Genomic DNA, 18,655 nt, shown 5'->3' with positions numbered 1-18,655 from the left:
TAGTGTGTTTTGGCCAAAAACATCCAAAACAACAAATGCTGTTTTAAGATTTTATATATATATATATATATATATTTTTTGAAAATGCACTTTTTAAAACAGAAAAGTCGCGTTTTCAATATTTTAAAAAACTAAAAAGTCAAAACAAGTTGAAAACAGTAAATAGAATGAAGTCTTAGTATTTGAAATCCCAAAATCTCAAATGACTGAGTCCAAATGCAAGTTAAGAAACATCACAACACAACTCTACCTGTACCTAGAATCTATTAATCTCTATTAGAGATTGAAACATGAACATTAAAAAGAATACAATAACATCATGGTATTGATACAAATGGCATTACATTGTTATACAAATGGTATCGCCTCAGTTAAATTTATAGAAATCAATAGGAATAAGCAAGAGAAAATAAGTTTTGAGTCAGCCACATCTTATAAGAATTCTAATTAATGCATCAGACAGGCTTCAAATTCAGTTTGATTTCTTCGATTCATCAAGTTTCTTCATCCTTTCTTTCAGAAGATCAGTATGAGGCCGCTACTGCTCTTTGCCAATCTGTATTTCCAAAAAGATGTACATATTAAAATCATTGTTTATGATGGAATACAGCAGAACAAAACAAGCTCAAAATCTTCATCATCTCATCTCATATCAAGTAGAACAAAAGTGTCTCCTAATAAATAGTTTCATTTGTATACTTAAAAGTATTGACCACCAACAGTGACAGATGATGAGAACTATCCCGAACCCCCAAAGAGAACCAACACAAACCCAAAGAGAAGAGAACCAGTAACAACCACAAGCCCCCTGCCCTCTACAGCAAAAAATAAATAACAAGATATACCAAAATTATCACAAAAAGTCCAATTGAACATTCCAATTATTATTTGCAAAATGGTGCAGTTTGCGTGCAATACTTAGAATAAGAATGCCGTTACTGATGTTATAACAGTTAATGAAAATAGGAGAATTTTTATTCATTTTTTGCCACACGTGGCACTTAGAACTAAATCCAACTTGAGAAAGATGGAACTCAACAAGTGCAACAGAATTCAAAACACCATATGAAGCTGATGTTAGGATTTGTGACTCAAAATGTATTGGGTCAAGAGTTGGGTTGGGCTAGTGGTGTTTTAAGCCCAAGTCCAAGGCTTATTCTTTTATCCTAATGCCATTAGTATCCCTTTGCCCACATGTATATAAAGCAATGATTTGGGGAAATTAGAAAAGAGCTTCACTTTGCTTGACACAAACACATGAACAGATGCCCTAATCAGGCAAGAAGAAGAATAGTGCACGTGAAGAGCTCGATCGACACGATCAGGAAGGCACTCAATGGTCAGAACGGGTGAACGAACCGCAAGGCGTTTCCAATCTTGTCTCACGGTAAGTATGTATTACTTGGGGTGATTTGAGGGAGAGATTGGTGAGGTTTGAGTACATGGGTTGCTCGGGTTTTTTAGAGCATTGTACTATGTATATTTTGCCTTGTTTGTTTTGGTTTCTGATTTGCGATGGTCGTGATGTTCTTGCGCATGTATTTTGTAAATCCCTTGATTATTATTTTAGTGGATTGACTAGAGGCGGAGCCTCTGCCGAGAGTAGGATTCTTTTGAATCCGAACATGTATATGCGTTGTTTATTTTCTATTCTTGCGTGTGTGCATTGTGTTCTTCGTTTTCTTTCGTTTAGTTCGATTATTTGTGGATCTTGGTACTTCTCTTGGTCTTGGCAGTGTGATTCTTTTCACATGAGAGATTTCTCAAGAAGTGGTATCAAAGTCGGAGTTGGCTTTGAGATCAGAGGAGCCGGGATCGAAGAGTTAAGAACGGTCAAGAACGCGTGAAAGCAGATCGAAGGCGATTGGAAGAACAGAAGGCCGCGACGTTTGGGGAAGATCATCGGTCATGACTGATTTCGACTTGGTAAGAGTGATTGTATCCTCTTTGTTTTCCTTTTGCCCTAATTCATTTCTGTTCGTTTCTTTGATTTGTGCAAAAGGCTCGCCTCTTGCGAACCCTTGTTTACTCTTCTCTGATCTTTGTAAAGAGTGTTGCGAGTTGAGTTGTTTTGAGGGTTGATTTGTGTCCGAGAGGTAAGGTTGATTTTGTATCCGTGTATCAGATGTTCTGTACATGTTTGGGATTTATTCCCTATTGGCCGGTTTTGATTTCTTGCTATTCTTGAATTAAAGTTAGGGATATAGCGAGTATATTTGTTTTTCCCTAACCCTCATTGTGTTCTTGAGTTGTTTAAAATTGAAATCAAGATAGGTTTGGAGAGATAGCCATCGTTCCTTAGTGTTTGGTTTTGGTTTATTCCTCTCTCTCTCATCTGTTTACTGTTACTATTCTGGTTGGAATTTTTTCCCAATGCATTTCAGTTGTATATTCTCTGTTGCTGTTCATTTCTTGCTGTTATCGTCTCTTGTTTTAATTGCAAGATTCATTGGGGATAAAAGTCTGTTTACCTCCTGTTGTAAGTATAAATCACTTGTTTGTTTGGGAAAGTTTGTGAGGTTGATTGTGTGTAATTGCTTGGTGTATTTTGGAAGCATTGCAATCTAATCATTTCACTGTTCTCAATTACATTTTTGTTGCTGTCTGTTTTCTGTGTTGCTGTTGGATTTTTTGTTTTCCTTGCAAGAACAGAACCAAAGATGGCACCTATGAAGGTGGAGCTTGAAGAGTTCAATGGCCAGAGGTGACTTCAGCATGTGGCAGAGAAAGGATGAAGGCCTTGACAGAACAAAAGAAAGAAAAGGCAGGTAAACAACGAGGAAAATGTATGGAATAAATTAGAGTATTTGGTGAGTCTCTGTTTATTAGTAGGGCTGTCCATTTTCAGAGTCTAGGCATGAGAGATTATGGCACATAGGGTTAATAGGGCTGTAAGAGAGAAAGGTGAAGCGATTTGTCCGATTGATAGAAACCCCTTGAATGCACGTTGTTTCTCCTTGTTTTTCCCCTCTGTTTGTGTGTATCACTGTGAGTTGAGGAGGAGAGATGATCGAGTGCTATCATCTGATGTGGAGAGCATGAGTAAGTGGTTGTCTTTTTTGTTTTTGATCGGTAAGAACCTTAACTTTGTATCGCTAATCTCTGGGTAAAGTTGCTTGGGCGTGAGAGATTGTTTTAGAAGAGACTGTGAGTGCTGGTAGATTGCTCAGGTTGTAGCATTGTGTACTCTGTTTTAGTTCTTCTTGTTTTGAGATACTGTAAGAGTTGTGTTCTTGTTTAAATCATTGTAATCGTTTTGTAAGAGTTAAGCAAGTTAGGTATGTTGGATTCAGATAGGCTGGTAACCTAGAGTGTTTTATGAATCTAGTGTTATGTTATGGGTTGGAGGTTCTCATAGATGCCTTGTGTTATGGGTGGATCCCATGGATGACTATCGTATGGGTAAATCCCATTGTTGGCATGTTGCTTTCTCTAGTTATGGGGTTTTCCCCAAGTCCCTGTTTTCTTTCTAGGGCCTTATGTGTGTCTTTCCTTTGTTGGTGGATATTCTGGAAAAGATTTGGGTATTCTTCCATAGGTAGAAAAGTGAATCTTTTGAGAAGTTTAAGGAGTGAAAAGTCTTTGAATATTGAACAGGAAAGAGAATTAAGTTTGAAGAACTGATGTAGGTCTAGAAGTTGAAGTGTGCCTAGTCTTGTAGAATTAGACGAACCTAAAACAAACTGATAATGTAGAGTTTGAGGTGGAAATGTTTCAGTCTTAAGGTGGAACCTTAGGAAATTTCCGAGTCAAATGAAAGTCCTAGTGTTAGCCCTGATGCCTTGATCATAGAAGTCTTGATAGAAGTTCTTGTTGTCCATGGTGAGGCATGTATTAATCGAGTCTGTTTCGAGTCAAAAGTTTGAGCGAGTGTTAATTTTGCTCAAATGTGCTCCCGTTGAAGCTGAGAGAGTTGCAGGGGTCTCTGGTTAAGTCCACTATCAATCCATTCTTGAGTTAAGGTGGAATTTGTTAGGATTCGTGACTCAAAATGTATCGGGTCAAGAGTTGGGTTGGGCTAGTGGTGTTTTAAGCCCAAGCCCAAGGCTTATTCTTTTATTCTAATGCCATCAGTATACCTTGGCCCACATGTATATAAAGCAAGATTTGGGGAAATTAGAAGAGTGCTTCACTTTGCTTGACACAAACACACGAACAGATGCCTTAATTGGGCTAGAAGAAGAATAGTGCACATGAAGAGCTCAATTGACACAATCAGGAAGGCACTCGACGATTAGAACGGGCGAATGAACCGCAAGGCGTTTCCAATCTTGTCTCACGGTAAGTATGTATCACTTGGGGTGGTTTGAGGGAGAGATTGGTGAGGTTTGAGTGCATGGGTTGCCCGGGTTTTTTAGAGCATTGTACTCTGTATATTCTGCCTTGTTTGTTTTGGTTTCTGATTTGCGATGGTCGTGATGTTTTTGCGCATGTATTCTATAAATCTCTTAATTATTATTTTAGTATATTGACTAGAGGCAGAGCCTCTGCCGTGAGTTGGATTCTTTTGAATCCGAACATGTATATGTGTTGTTTATTATCTGTTCTTGCGTTGTGTTCTTTGTTTTCTTTCGTTTAGTTCGATTATTTGTGGATCTTAGTACTTCTCTTGGTCTTGGCCGTGTGGCTGTGTGATTGTTTTCACATGAGAGATTTCTCAACAGTCGGGAATGAACATAACAATAGAGTACATCAAGAAACCCTCACATCGAGAGAAATCACTGAAACAAAATAAAACATTTTGAAACATAATCAAGTTTTTCCTGTTTAAGTTTATCATCTTAAAATAACATTTGAATCAACCAGAGTTGGAACCATGTCTTCATAATAATGTCAGGAGTATAGATAGTAATTATTTGATGAAGTAAAATAAAATAAAGTGAAACATCTTCAAAATTTTTATTATTTTTCTTTATTTTCCAAGGAAAACATGTTCTTCACACAATTGAAGCTTTTTGTTATTCCCTAAAAATTACTTAGGAAACTAATTATTATCCAATTCTCAACAAAAACTAAGAGCATTATTTTTTTTAATAAAATATAAGAAATAATATTGGTTTCTACATTCCATGTGTTTGAACATGGTAGAACATCAATCCTTGAGGTTTACATTTTTTTAAGTGTCTTTTTCTTTCAAATAAATTTCTTAGTACCTTTTGTCAACCAAAAATAACTGCAATACTAAGCCTCAATGAAACACTATGGGAAATAAACCCTTTTCCGGTGGAATACACCTACACCTATGAATTTTGGGAAAAAAATATTCTTATCCTGAATTTTTGGAAATGGCATTGAGCCAGGTCAGGCTTGGGTACGTGGTATCATAAAATCTATAATCAAGTTGACTTCACAAAAAAGAACCCAAAATAGGAGACAAAATAGTAAGAATAATACACTTTGGCTCATATCTTGAATGTGCGCAACAATGTACAAAGCTATTACTTGCAAAAGAAGTAGCAAGAAGTGGAAATAATTTATATGCAACGAAAACTCGTTAATTATGTGTCTGTTAATAAATTTGATTATGCTTTTTTAGCATGTGGAAGGGAGGTGGCAGCAGGCAGCAAGCTAATGTAAGAGCCTTGCAGACTTCTCTATAGGGAGAAGTAGTTCTATTTGTCCTGCACAAAGGAATATTAGCTGCAGTTCTGTTAAGTATGGTTTAGTTTAGTTAGGTTAAGATTTGTCCACTTGTCTTTATACTACTGTCAAGGTTAGTTGTATCCCTAACAAAATCAGTCGAGTTCAGAGTCTATAGATACTGAATTGATTTTCTATTTCCAATGTCAAGAATCATTTTCAGCAAATCTCAGCGTGAGTTCTCTTTTTTAGTTTCTCTATTTTTCTTCATAGAAGCTCACTTCATGGTATTAGAGACAAGAAGCTGCGTCAATTGCTCAAAATGAAGAACAATTGCATTCTGCTTCTCAGAGTCGATCCTGCTCCTTTTCTTCTGCCTCACAGTATGATTTCTCCTCCATAGCGACAGCTTTCAATTACAGTCCTATCGAACTACATAGTAATAACTATCTATTCTAGAAAGCTCAGATCTTGACAACAATTAGGCTTTTGATTTGACCTCCTTCATGAACAAATAAGAAAAATCTCCAATCAAATATCTATCAGATCCAGATTCTGGTGATCATAATGCACAGAAAGTAAATGAAGAATATCTAGCCTAGCTCAAATTAGATCAGTTACTCCTAGGGTGAATTTCTCTACAATTGACAAAGAAGTTCTAGCTCAGGTGATTCATTGTGAATCCTTAGCAGAGTTATGGTATGTTCTTGAGAACTTGTATTCTCAGCAAACTATTGCCAAATCTTTTTAATTAAAACAACAGTTAAGATCGAACAAGAAAGATTCTATATATGTGAATGACTATATATTGAAGATTAAACAATAGGAGCTTCTTGCAGCAATTGGTGAACCAATCAATGAAAAGGATCTTTTATTGGCCATTTTGAGTGGACTGGATAGTGATTATGAAACTGTTGTTAGTCTAATTACCTATCAAATGGATTATATTAACCTAGAGAAAGTTTAGTACTTCTGATAATGCATAAACAAAGGTTATCTGTTTAGAATTCTTCTTCATCTTCAGCCCTAAATTTTGAGGGCATAACTCCGATGAATGCAAATGTTGCATCTCACTGGTCAAAGAATGGCAGTGGTCCTATTACCAACAGAGGAGGTAGAGGTCGAGGCAGATCTAACACTAGAAAAATACATTGTCAATTGTGTGGGAGACTAGGTTTGACAGAAATTTTCAGCATTTTCCCAGTCAAAATTCTGGCAAAGGAGGATTATCTCAATCTAATTCAAGAGCCTATCTTATAGCTCCCAGTAATCCTAGTGAAGTATTTCTAAGTGAGACTGGTTCTATTCAAGGTTCTCACTATACCAATTCTTTGGATAATCAATTTACTTCTTTAGCAACTTGGAGCGATCCTTCTCGGTTTGTTGACTTTGGAGCAACAAACCACATTACCTCCAATCTTCACTCTCCTTATCAAGGCCTTGACAAAGTTGCAGTTGGCAATGATAAGAAACTATGCATTTCAAATGTTGACCTAGTCAACTTTATACTCAAATCAAACCTGTATCTATTCTTTCTTTATCTAATGTGCTTCATGTTCCTTACATGAAAAACCTTATTACGAGTTTCTTAGCTTACAAAAGAAAATAATGTGATAGCCGAAATTTTATCCAGATTTCTGTGTGATTAAGGACAGGGACAAAGGAATTGTACTACTCTTAGATTTATTAATAAGCATTAGAAGGGGTCCCAACATGATACTTCAAAAGGTGAGAGGTAGCAGCCAAACAAGTAAACCTCAGGTAAGCAACTGAATTTAAAATCAGTTTTTGGGGATTAAATTAAAGAGAAATATCTGCATTTTTAATATGTTATTAGGCATAAAAAGAGGGTTCCAATGATAGAGAAATTAGTAATTTTGGTTAAGAATTGAGAAATTGGATCAAGAACTTAATAAGGGGATTATGGTTAATTAAGCAAGAATTAGTGAAGTTCCAGCTATAGGGACTCTGCAGAAGGTTTTAGAAACATGATGGGGTGTCTCCTACAAGAAAAGATTCCATCTAGGGCTAGGTGGCAACTAGAAAGACAAAAGGGTGGCAGCTGCTTCAGTTGAAGCAAATAGCTGGCTGTCTCTGCAGGAAAAAGCCACCAAACAAGAGCCAAGTGGCAGCCATTGGGACTGTCATGTACTCAGCTGCTTCAGCACAAAAGTAGGCTGCTTCCAAGGCCCATAAATAGGCCAGACCTTCATTTCAAGAGACAACTGAAATGAGGGTGAGAAGATCTCCATAAAAAAAAATGCTAGAGTGAGAGAGTTGAAGGAAGTAAGGAAGTTCTATTGGAAAGTGAGGAAGGAGAATAGAAATAAGAAAGGCCTGTTAGAAAGCCAAAGGAAGCTTGAAGAAACTAAGGCTTAACTTGAGGTAAGTGCATGCTTATGGTTACTCTATGTTGGTATTATGCATGAAATGATTTTATGGCAGCCTAATGCATAAAATGACGTCGTTCTTGTGACGTGTGCATAATTTGGGCATGTTGCACAAAAGTATGAGTCAAGCATGTGTTGTTAATGAAGGTTCAAGCCATATTTGTAATGATTGTTGTTAATGTTTGGCCAAGGGTGGAGCCCTTAGGTGGTGTGAATGATGCCAAAGGATAATGGGAGGGCTTGAACCTAGGAGAGGGAGCAGCTGGTGAATGGGAGAAGATTATGATTAGCGGCTGCCTTCATGAAATGTGTGGATGATATTATGAATGTGTGATTACATTGCCATGACATGCCTTACTGAGAATTCTATTCTCATGCATTGCATTTCAACATTCCATACCTGCAAGGGATGGGGAGATTGTCCAACCAGGGGTTAGAGGATGAAAGGAAATATGCAAGACATTATATATGTACTTTTTGGTAGAAAGTTTTTCACAACTTAAGCGCCATGTATTGGTTGAATATATGATATAAACAGCCATGTTTTGGAATTATTCTTGGAATTAAATTACTCTAATCATTTATGAATAAGTTTGGTTGGAAACCGAAATTTGAAACCAATAGAATAAAAGGGCCACTTCCAAGGAGGAGATTGAGCAGGTCCTACTCAATGAAGTAGAGACTTTTCATGTCAACACAAGCCAAGGATGTCTTGGTTTTGTGACCCAAGTCGATTTACGGGACGTGGTAGGTCACGACCACATTGATGCACTCAAAGGTAAGTCAAATAGGAGACATACCTTGTCATAGAGATGGGGCACAACAATAGGAATTGAGCACTACTATGCCAACTTTGAGTCTATAACATCCTCCTAAAACTTCTACTGAACAAAGCACCCATAATAGATATCTCTTCTAGGGAGTCGTTCTACAGGGCCTATCGAGCGGCTCACAGAGAGGGGGCAAAAAGAAGATTTTGCCCCCGCCCACTTTGCAAATTCGCAAAGCGGGCCACTGCCCCCCCCCCTCGCTCTGCGCGTCTCCCCTGCCTGCCATGGCCGCCGCTCGCCTCTCCGCCACGTCTTGCTGCAGTCGCCTGGCCTCGCCTCCGTTGCCTTGCCACCATCGCCGCCTCGCCTTGCCGACAGTCGATGCAGCAACTGTCGGCGAGCCGAGGCACGACGAGGCGGCGAGGCGACGGAGGTGAGGCCGGGCAACTGCAGCGAGGCACGGTGGAGAGGCGAGCGGCGGCCATGGCAGGCAGGGGAGATGCGTAGAGCGGGGGGAATCCATTGGAGGGGGAGAGCAGGGCGTGGGGGCAAAATGGTCTTTTTGCCCCCTTTTGGTAAACTCGTCGGGCTCTCTAGCATTTTCCCTCTTCTAGGTACAAGACTAGCTCAAGATTTGAATAGAACTTTTAAATAGCAATTTGCAAGTTTGATCTTATTTACAAACCTTGTGTAAAGAGTTGAAATATTACCATTTCAATATTCAACTGGAAAAAATAAACATATACAAAAAGAAAAATAAAAGAGTGAAATACTTACACATGGGATTGTGAAGGCATGCACCCATATGCAAGCATGCAATAGAGATGAAAAGTACCTCAAGAATAGCTTTAGCTTCGTGATCAAATGCTTTGCAAAGAATTTCATAATTCTTCTCAAGACCTATCTGCAAGCATATTGATGAACAAAAATCAAGCCACTATCAGGACAGGGAAAGAAGAATATAAAGGCTTTTACAAGTTTAAGAAAAGTAGTTTTGCAAATTCCTACCAATGGATGATCAATTCTTGATGGCGAAATAGTCGAAATTGTGTACCTGCACAAAGTTAGCATTGAAGATCAACCGCAAAAACATGAACTGGTGGATTTTAAGGAAGAAAAAAAAATACTTCTATTCATTTCAAGAAATATTTTTCCCTTCTAATCTGGCATGTACTGCGTGCATACATACTAATGTCCTACTAGTAGTTGGACCTTTGCACTAAACATCTAACAGTAGCTAGAGATACCATTCAAGCCAAAAGTTAATTGTTATTGGTCTGTATTGGTATTTCCATTGAAAGGAAAATGCAAAGATGCTTCAAGCATTTGCCTAGGAACTTTGCAGTTAATTGATGGGTTGGGATATCCAAATTTAAAAAAGGATGATGATAACGAAGATGATGAAAACTAAGATGTTCACATTTTCAGAGTGAACTAAACATGGCTCAGATTACTTAATTATTGTCCACAAGCTACGGCTGTCTTTCCTATCAAAATTTTACACAACATTTGACTTTCTCTGACCAGATTACAAAAGTGTCCTCCTTTCTATAGGTGTAAATGTTAATCAAAATACTTCATGGACGAGTTACATATTGCAAAGTTACTTTGTTAACATGGACAGAGTCTCACTTCTTTAGCATGGTTTCAATAAGTAAAATATGCACCGGCATTTATCTCTTAATGTGCATAGAGCAGATCTTTCTTTCTCACGACCTAGTGTTGTTAATTACTTTTTCCAATCTTTCAATCCCAAGAAACAATAATTCAAAATAAAATAATACACCTTATATCGATTGTGTTAGAATATCTTCAAAATATTACTAGAATATTTATAGATCTTTTATATATTCTTTGTAAATATTTCTAAAGAAACTAGGTAGATGAATTAGGGAATCAAACCACTGTGAATAATTTCATTGATTTGAAAAATATATATACACAAAATTCCTAAAAAATTTGCTAAAAATCCTCCTAATTTTTCTCCTAACTATTCTCCTATTTTATAGGAGTAGATTACAACACTTTGCTATCTATTTTACAGATTTAGACCACTCAACAATTCGGATAACTTATGACTAAACTATCCTTATTCTACCTTATCTTTCTGATTGAATTTCCTGATTACACGAAGCTGTAATCCCAAGCCTCTTATAGTTCCTTAGCTTCCTCCAACACTCCCCTCAAGCTGAGGAATAGATGTCAATCATTTCCAGCTTGCCTTTAAGAGTTTCAAAACCTTGTTTTTGCATGGCTTTAGTTAGGATGTTTGTTTCTTGATCTTCAGTAAGAACATAAGTGAGTCTTATGTCTCCTTCTTCCATCTCTTGCTTGATGAAATGCCTGTCAATTCTGATATGCTTCATCTAGTCATCCTACACCGAGTTGTTTACAATGCTAATAGTTGATTTGCTATCACTATAGAGTAACTTAGGAGATGATATAGGCATAGAAAGATCTTTCATCAGTCTTTCTATCCATATTATCTCACAAATCCCTTGAGCAATGGCTCGATACTCAGCTTCTGCATTGCTACAAGCAACAACTTGTTGTTTCTTGCTCCTCCAAGTCACTAAGTTCCCCCAAAGCTTGGTACAATATCATGATGTGGATCTACTATCCTCAATGGAACCTTCCCAATCTGAATCAACATAACCAATAATTCCTCTATCCTGACTTTTCTTGAACAACAACCATTTTTTAGGTGTTCCTTTGAGATACATGAGAATATGGTAAGTTGCTTCAAGATGTCTTTTAGTTGGTAGATGCATGAATTGGCTGATGATGCTCACAACATAGGCAATATCTAGCCTTGTGTGAGATAAATAGATAAGCTTTCCTACTAAGACTTGATATCTTCCTTTGTCAACATGATATTCTTCTCTCTCTTCTTTTTTCTTTCAGTTGGGCTCTAGGGGAGTACTTGCTGGTTTACACTCTAGTTTGCCTGTTTCCCTTAGCAAATCTAGGATGTATTTCCTTTGAGATATGAATATGCCTTCATTACTTCTTGCCACTTCCAACTCAAGGAAGTATCTTAATTCCTCTAGCTCTTTTACCTTGAATGCTTGTCTTAGTTAATGCTTTAATTTCTCAATCTCTTGGTTGCTGTCTCCTGTGATGATGATATCATCCACATAAACTATCAAGATTGTTCTCCTTCCATCCTCTTCAATCTTGGTGAAAAGAGTGTAATCAGTCTGCCCTTGCTTGTATCCAAGCTCATGTAGGGTGTCACTAAACCTCTTAAACCAAGCTCTAGGAGATTGTTTAAGACCATATAATGATTTCTTTAATTTGCATACCTTCCCTCTTGTGTCATTTTTCTCAAAACCTGGTGGTATTTTCATATAAATTTCCTCTTCTAGCTCTCTTTTCAAGAAAGCATTTTTGACATCCAATTGATGTAGTCTACAGTCTATATTTATTGGCAATGATAATAAAACCCAGATGGAATTTAGTTTAACCACTGGAGCAAATGTTTCCCCGTAGTCCAAGCCCTGAGTTTGAGTGAATTCTTGAGCTATAAGTCTTGCCTTGTACCTGTCAATACTCCCATCAGATTTGTATTTCATAATGAACACCCACTTGCTGCCTACTACTATCTTTCCTTCTGGTAGCTCCATAACTTCCCATGTATTATTCTTTTCCAAGGCTTTCATCTCTTCCATGACTACTGCCTTCCATTTTTCATCTTGTAGTGTTTGATAATCTTGAGTATCCGAGATAATTTGAGATTGAATGTTTTGTACAAGATCTTACCCCTTTCCTTAAAGCAATTGGAATACCTAGATCATCTTCAAATCTATTATGTACCTCAATATCTCTTGCAACCACATTTTTTGAACTTATCTCCAAATTAGATGATTTAGTTAGCTAAGGATCACGAGGCCTTCTTGAATAAACCATTAGTGGTGGTTTATTTTGGACTTGATCATCTTCTTGAATTTTAGTGTTTTCTTTCTCTCCCCCTTGATGGTTTAGGGTTGGAGGAATGGAATCTGAACTGAATTCAGGACTGATCTAAAGGGTTTCAAGATTAAGGACATGGTTTGGTAATGGATCAGTGAGAGGAGTAGGAGAAGAATGATCAAGTGTAGGCGTGATTGTACTCCAAACATCTTCTGTTTTGGAGGTACTTTCTTGTAAAGAGGTGTTTTGAAAAAATGGTTGATGCTCGATGAAAGAGATATCACAAAAGACAATGAATTTTCGGTTAGTGGAGTTATAACATTTATATCCTTGTTGAGTAGGAGAGTAACCAACAAATATGCACTTGAGTGCTTTAGGGTCCAATTAGGATTGAGTGAGTTGGTTTTTGTATACAAAAACAGTACATCCAAAAACATTAGAAGAAAGAGAATTTATGACCCTGGTATGGTGGGGAAAGGATTCAAGAAACACATTCAAGGGAGTTTTAAACTCCAGAATTTTTTAAGGGAGTCTATTGATGAGATAGGTTGTTATAAGGATAGCTTCTCCCCAATAGACATTTGAAACTGATTGAGCAAACATTAGGGCTCTTGCTGTCTTAAGAAAATGTCGGTTCTTTCTTTCAACTATCCCATTTTGTTGGGGAGTATAGGGACATGAGCTTCGGTTAATAATACCATGCTCATTTAGGTATTGATTAAATTCATTGGAGAAGTACTCTCGACCATTATCAAATCTTAGTATATGAATGGGTGATTGAAAAACATTTTAACCATTTGATGAAACCTTTTGAAAACAAGATAGGTTTTAGATTTTTCTTTCATTAGGAACACCCAGCACACTCTTGTGTGGTCATCAATAAAAGTGATAAACCATCGTGTGTTTGTTAGGTTGGGTGTCCTAGCTGGTCCCAAAATGTCGCTATGAACCAAATGAAATGGTTTTAAAGGCTTATAGGTATGATTAGGATGAGTACTCTTGGTTTGCTTTGCAAGGATACAATGTTCACAATAGAAATTCTGAATTCTATTGCTAGAAAGAGAATGATACAAAACTCTACGATACTGCTAGGATGTCCTAATCGTTGATGCCATAACATTAATTCAGATTTGGAAATAGCAGCTAAAGAGGATTAAATAGATAACCTAAATTCTATACGATGATCAAGTCTTGAAATTTGATAAAGTCCTCCCTTCTCCTCAGCTTTGCCAATCATCCTCCCCGAGGATATGTCCTGAAAAACACAATGAGAGTGAAAAAATGTCACTAAGCAATTTCTTTCTTTAGTGATTTTACTTACTAATAATAGGTTGCATCTTAAATTTGGCACATAAAGTATTGAATTTAGGGTTAAGTCTGCTATGTAGGCTGTTCCTCTCCCTTGGGCTAAGGAGGTTGTGCCATTAGACATAAAGACAACAATGCCTTGATCACAAGGTTCATAATTGGATAAAATTTTAAGGGGTCATGTGTTCTAATGCTCTAGTGTCTGATCCAAAAGTTTGTAGAAAACCTTTGAGAAAGTAAAGAGTGACTGGTATTACCTTGTTTTGCCAAGGACACCACTAGATTGTTGTCTGCACTTTCAGTTGCCTTATGCACCTTAGTTTGGCTTAGTAACTATTGTAGGGGCCTCTAATTTATCTACTATTAGAGAAACCATAGTTGAATTCCCCTTTTCAGCTTCTACCAAGTATGTGGACTGACCTCCCTTTCCTTGATTTCTTGGTTTTCAATTTGCTGGCTTTCCATGTATCTTCTAACAAGTTTCCCTAGTATGGTAGGGCTTATTGCAGTGGTCACACCACTATTTATCTTTTTGCATCTCACCTTTAGTTGTGATAGGAAACTTTCCTCGAGATATTTTTAGGACAGAATTATGAAGATATACCTCATTGTTTGACTAACTAGGCAGCACCACTTTCTTCCTACTTTCTTCTCTTACTTCAACAAACATCTCTCTCATGGATGGGAAGGGCTTAGTCTCGAGTAAACTGCCTCTTCCTCTAAATTTGAGTTTAGACCATGTAAGAAGTCAAAAACTTTTTCTTTCTCCACCATCTTGTCATAGTTTCTTCCATCCGCAGGACACGCCCATGTAATCTCATAAGAGATCTATCTCCTACCATAATTCAGTTAAGGTGTTATAATACTCAATAACAAAGTTATCACCTTACTTTGTGGTTCGAATGATAGACTGGACTTGAAAACATTGGGCTGTGTTTTCAAGGTCTGAGTAAATCTCCTTGACAGCCTCCCAAATCTCATTAGTTGTTTTGTTGAATAAATAAGTCCTTCCAATCTTAGGCTCCATAGAGTTTACCAACCATGCCATAACAATAGCATTCTCAGCTTCCCATACTCCATAAGTACTCGGGGCTTGGCTTTGCAATATCTCCTATTAGACAGCCTACTTTACCCTTCCCTCGAACTAGCAGCATAACTGATTGGGACCACTCTTGGAAGTTGGTTCCATTCAGTTTGTGTTCAGTAATTTGGAATTAATGACTATCAAGAGCTGTTGGAGTAATAGGAACTTGATTGTTCTTCATTGAAAAAGGATTGATGGTTAAAGTCTCGCTTATTGTTGGAATCTCAGCCATTGCATGAGCTTAAGAGTCCTATCTGAAATAAAACACTAGCTATCGAGTGCCACAAGAACGTGGCTCTAATACCCTGAAGAAACTAGGTAGATGAATTAGGGAATCAAACCACCGTGAATAATTTCATTGATCTGAAAAATATATATACACAAAAGTCCTAAAAAATCTGCTAAAAATCCTCCTAACTATTCTCCTATTTTATAGGAGTAAATTACAACACTTAGCTATCTATTTTACAGATTTAGACCACTCAACAATTCGGATAACTTATGACTAAATTATCCTTATTCTACCTATTCTACCTTATCTTTCTGTTTGAATTTCTTGATTACACGAAGCTGTAATCCGGAGCCTCTTATAGTTCCTTAGCTTCCTCCAACAATTTCAATAGTTGTTTATAACCTTTTTAGATTAGTCATTATTAACTTTTTAGGTTAGTCAAAGACCAGACCCATTGTATACCTACTACATTACAATAACAATAATACAATATTCTCTTACTTTTAACATGGTACCAGAACCTTGTTGATCTTTGAGTCTCATGTTTTTTTAAACGTGAGACTGGTTATGAGCAAAATCAACCTTTATTCATCCTCTTTTCTTAACGACATACCATCTTGTTTTCCTTTAGTATAATTTTCCCTTTTATTTTACTTCTTTGGTTAGTTAATCTCCTGCATCACTGCACATTGCTGCTGGTTCACTAGATGCCACCACAGCAGATCTCCACCATCAGTGCACCCTCACCACCACCCAGCTGCAATCACAGTCAGTGCCTATCTCTTCTCCATCTAATCCTTCTTACAGCAACACTGCCTGCTGCCTCACGCTCCTTGGGTCCTCACAGCCACCAGAAATCACCATCTACAACCGACTCCAGAGTTGCTGCTGCCCAAGTCTCAGTTTGCCATTTCCAGAGCCGTTCATGGCTCATATTATCTTCTTCATCTTTCATCACTGATTTCACTGCCTTCCTGCAAGAGATCATCATTGTGCATCATCTTGCATCATAACTATGGTGGCAACTGCTGAGTTTGATTCCACCTGCACCTTCATTTCTTTCCAGCAAATCATCTTGTTTCAGAACAGATTTTCTCACGGCCACTTCCTCGCTGCCTCTGTCACATTGTCACTGGTTGCCTTTGGTTCATCATCCTTTTCCAGTGATCTCGAAGTGTCAGCCTTGCTTCTTGCAATAATCTTCTGCTGCTGGGTCTTTGCCACCAGAGAGAAGATCAGAGTTTGGTTGCTTTCACTGTGCAACCAGACTCCTTGTGCCACCACTGCTGTTGGTTCGGCTGTTACACTGCCTGTATTGCTGTCCGTCTCTGTTCCATGCTGCAACAGAGGAATGAGATCGCCTTTCATCTCAAATCTGGCACTGTTTGCTGTAACTTCAAACAATTTGTTCATTTTAATTGCTGCAACACTGCTTACCCCAGATCTCCATCTTGCTGTTTGGCTTCTTTGCTGCCTCACTGCCCTCTGACTTAGTTCCTCTGTTGCTTCTCTCTGCAATGGCCAACTCTTCACTCTCCGTAAGTTTTCTAATTAGACTATGCCCCCCCTTACCGCCTTACACTAGCTGCATTATTTCTTTGTCGAATTTGGAGCATGAATATTGAAAAAAGGCCTTTTGTTCAAGCTGCAACTCGGTCTACATCCTTGGGCAATGTCAGATTAATCACTTCTTTCTGGGCCATGCCTCTCAAAGGCTGTTTGTCTTTTCTGCTGTGCCTCTCTCCGACCATGCATATCTCCAGTCATGCCTTTCACTGGCCATGCATCTTTCCAGCTACACCTCTCACCAGTCGCATTGTTGCTGCTTTCTGCAGCTAGAGCCACCATCTGTCATGATGTCTACATCAGTGTGCAACTGTTACTTCATCTACTCGGGTGCCTTCATGGATTGTAATCCAAACTCAAGAAGTTGGTATCCAAACTAAACTTCTTAGCTCCTTGAGTTTGAGGGGAGATGTTAAAATATCTTCAGAATATTACTAGAATATCTTATAGATATTTTATATGTTCTTTGTAATCTTTCCATAGTTGTTTTTTTACCTCTTTGGATTCCTCTTTATTAATTTTTTAGGTTAGTCCAAGAAAGACCCTACATACACCCATTGTATACCTTCTGTTAAATAAGATAAGAAAAGGGGTATTAGTGTAATTAACTTAGAATACTTGTATATATATATTCTCTTGTATTATACATTTTGGAATACACATTATTTTATTCACATGGTATTGAGCACTAACCCTAATCCCAGCCGCCTTTGTTCGTATGTTGCTGCCATTCATCTGCCGTTGTCACCGGTCCTCTTGCGCATTCTTTGGTCTTTCATGATTGTTCGCCTTCTGTCGACCGCACCTTCTTCTAGTAGTGATTGCATCAATGTCACTTTTGGCAGCTTCTTTTTTATGGTCGATCGCCTTTCTCCTCTTGTCGTTTCGCTTTGTCGTCCATCGCTCAATGTCGCTTCAGATCTAGTTGAAGCCCTAGTTCCTTCTGTCGGTTTGTGTTCAAACATCGGTTGCCTCTGTTCAGATGAGCCTCGTCATCAATCGTGCAACCCTGTTCAGATCTTGTCTTTCTTTGTCACCTTGCCTAGCAATTGATTGACTGTCGGCCTTCCGCCATCAGCCTTTCTCGCGCATCACCGGCTGCCATTCTAGCTTGTTGCGGTTGATCCTTGCAAGCAGTGTTCTAAAACGCACTAGTCAGCTGCCAGACGAGGGCCTAGTGCCTAGGCGGCGCCTAGGAAAAATGTTTTTTTTTTTTTTTTAACTTTTTGATATAATTTGATGTTATTTTCAAATAAATTAAAGTTGGAAAGACAAATGAAATAATGAAATTAAGTTTGAGAAAACAAACTGTTTGATTAGTTCTAGGTTCAAGAAAGCAGAAGCAGCAATAATACAACATAAACCATATCCAGTGTTCTAAAACGTGCCAGGCGCTAGTCGGGCTCCAGATGGGGGCCTAGCGCCTAGGACACCTAGGTGGTGCCTAGGAAAAGTGTTGTTTTCTTTTTAACTTTTTGATGTTATTTTCAGATAAATCAAAGTTGGAAAAACAAGTGAAATAATGAAATTAAGTTTGAGAAAACAAAATGTTAGATTAGTTATAGGTTTAAGAAGGCAGAAGCAACAATAATACAACATAAATCATATCCAGTGTTCTAGAATGTGTTAGGCGCTAGTCGAGCGCCAGACTAGGGCCTAGCGCCTAGGGCGCCTAAGCGGGGCCTAAGAAAAATATTTTTTTTTAACTTTTTGATGTAATTTGATATTATTTTCAGACAAATCAAAGTTGGAAAAACAAATGAAATAATGAAATTAAGCCTGAGAAAACAAATTGTTAGATTAGTTCTAGGTT

General features: G+C 37.9%; 1 protein-coding gene across 3 annotated transcripts in view; it reads right to left on the bottom strand.

Moving 5' to 3' along the window:
- Positions 1-229: 229 nt before the first annotated feature.
- Positions 230-18,655, bottom strand: part of LOC127790214 (uncharacterized) — a 57,735-nt gene continuing 39,309 nt past the window's right edge. For 2 of the 3 annotated variants that reach the window (XM_052319534.1, XM_052319536.1), the window contains 3 exons: positions 9,749-9,794; positions 9,518-9,644; positions 230-556 (listed from right to left, as the gene is read on the bottom strand). In XM_052319534.1, the coding sequence (XP_052175494.1) occupies positions 525-556; positions 9,518-9,644; positions 9,749-9,794 (205 nt within the window). In that variant the 3' untranslated portion in view covers positions 230-524. The remainder of the gene's footprint in view (positions 557-9,517; positions 9,645-9,748; positions 9,795-18,655) is intronic. The other variant, XM_052319535.1, reaches the window with a different exon arrangement.

Source organism: Diospyros lotus, chromosome 14 (genome assembly GCF_014633365.1).
Source record: "Diospyros lotus cultivar Yz01 chromosome 14, ASM1463336v1, whole genome shotgun sequence".
NCBI classification, from domain to species: domain Eukaryota; kingdom Viridiplantae; phylum Streptophyta; class Magnoliopsida; order Ericales; family Ebenaceae; genus Diospyros; species Diospyros lotus.
The sequence above is the reverse complement of the archived record's forward strand: the minus strand, read 5'-3'. Positions and strand labels throughout refer to the sequence as shown.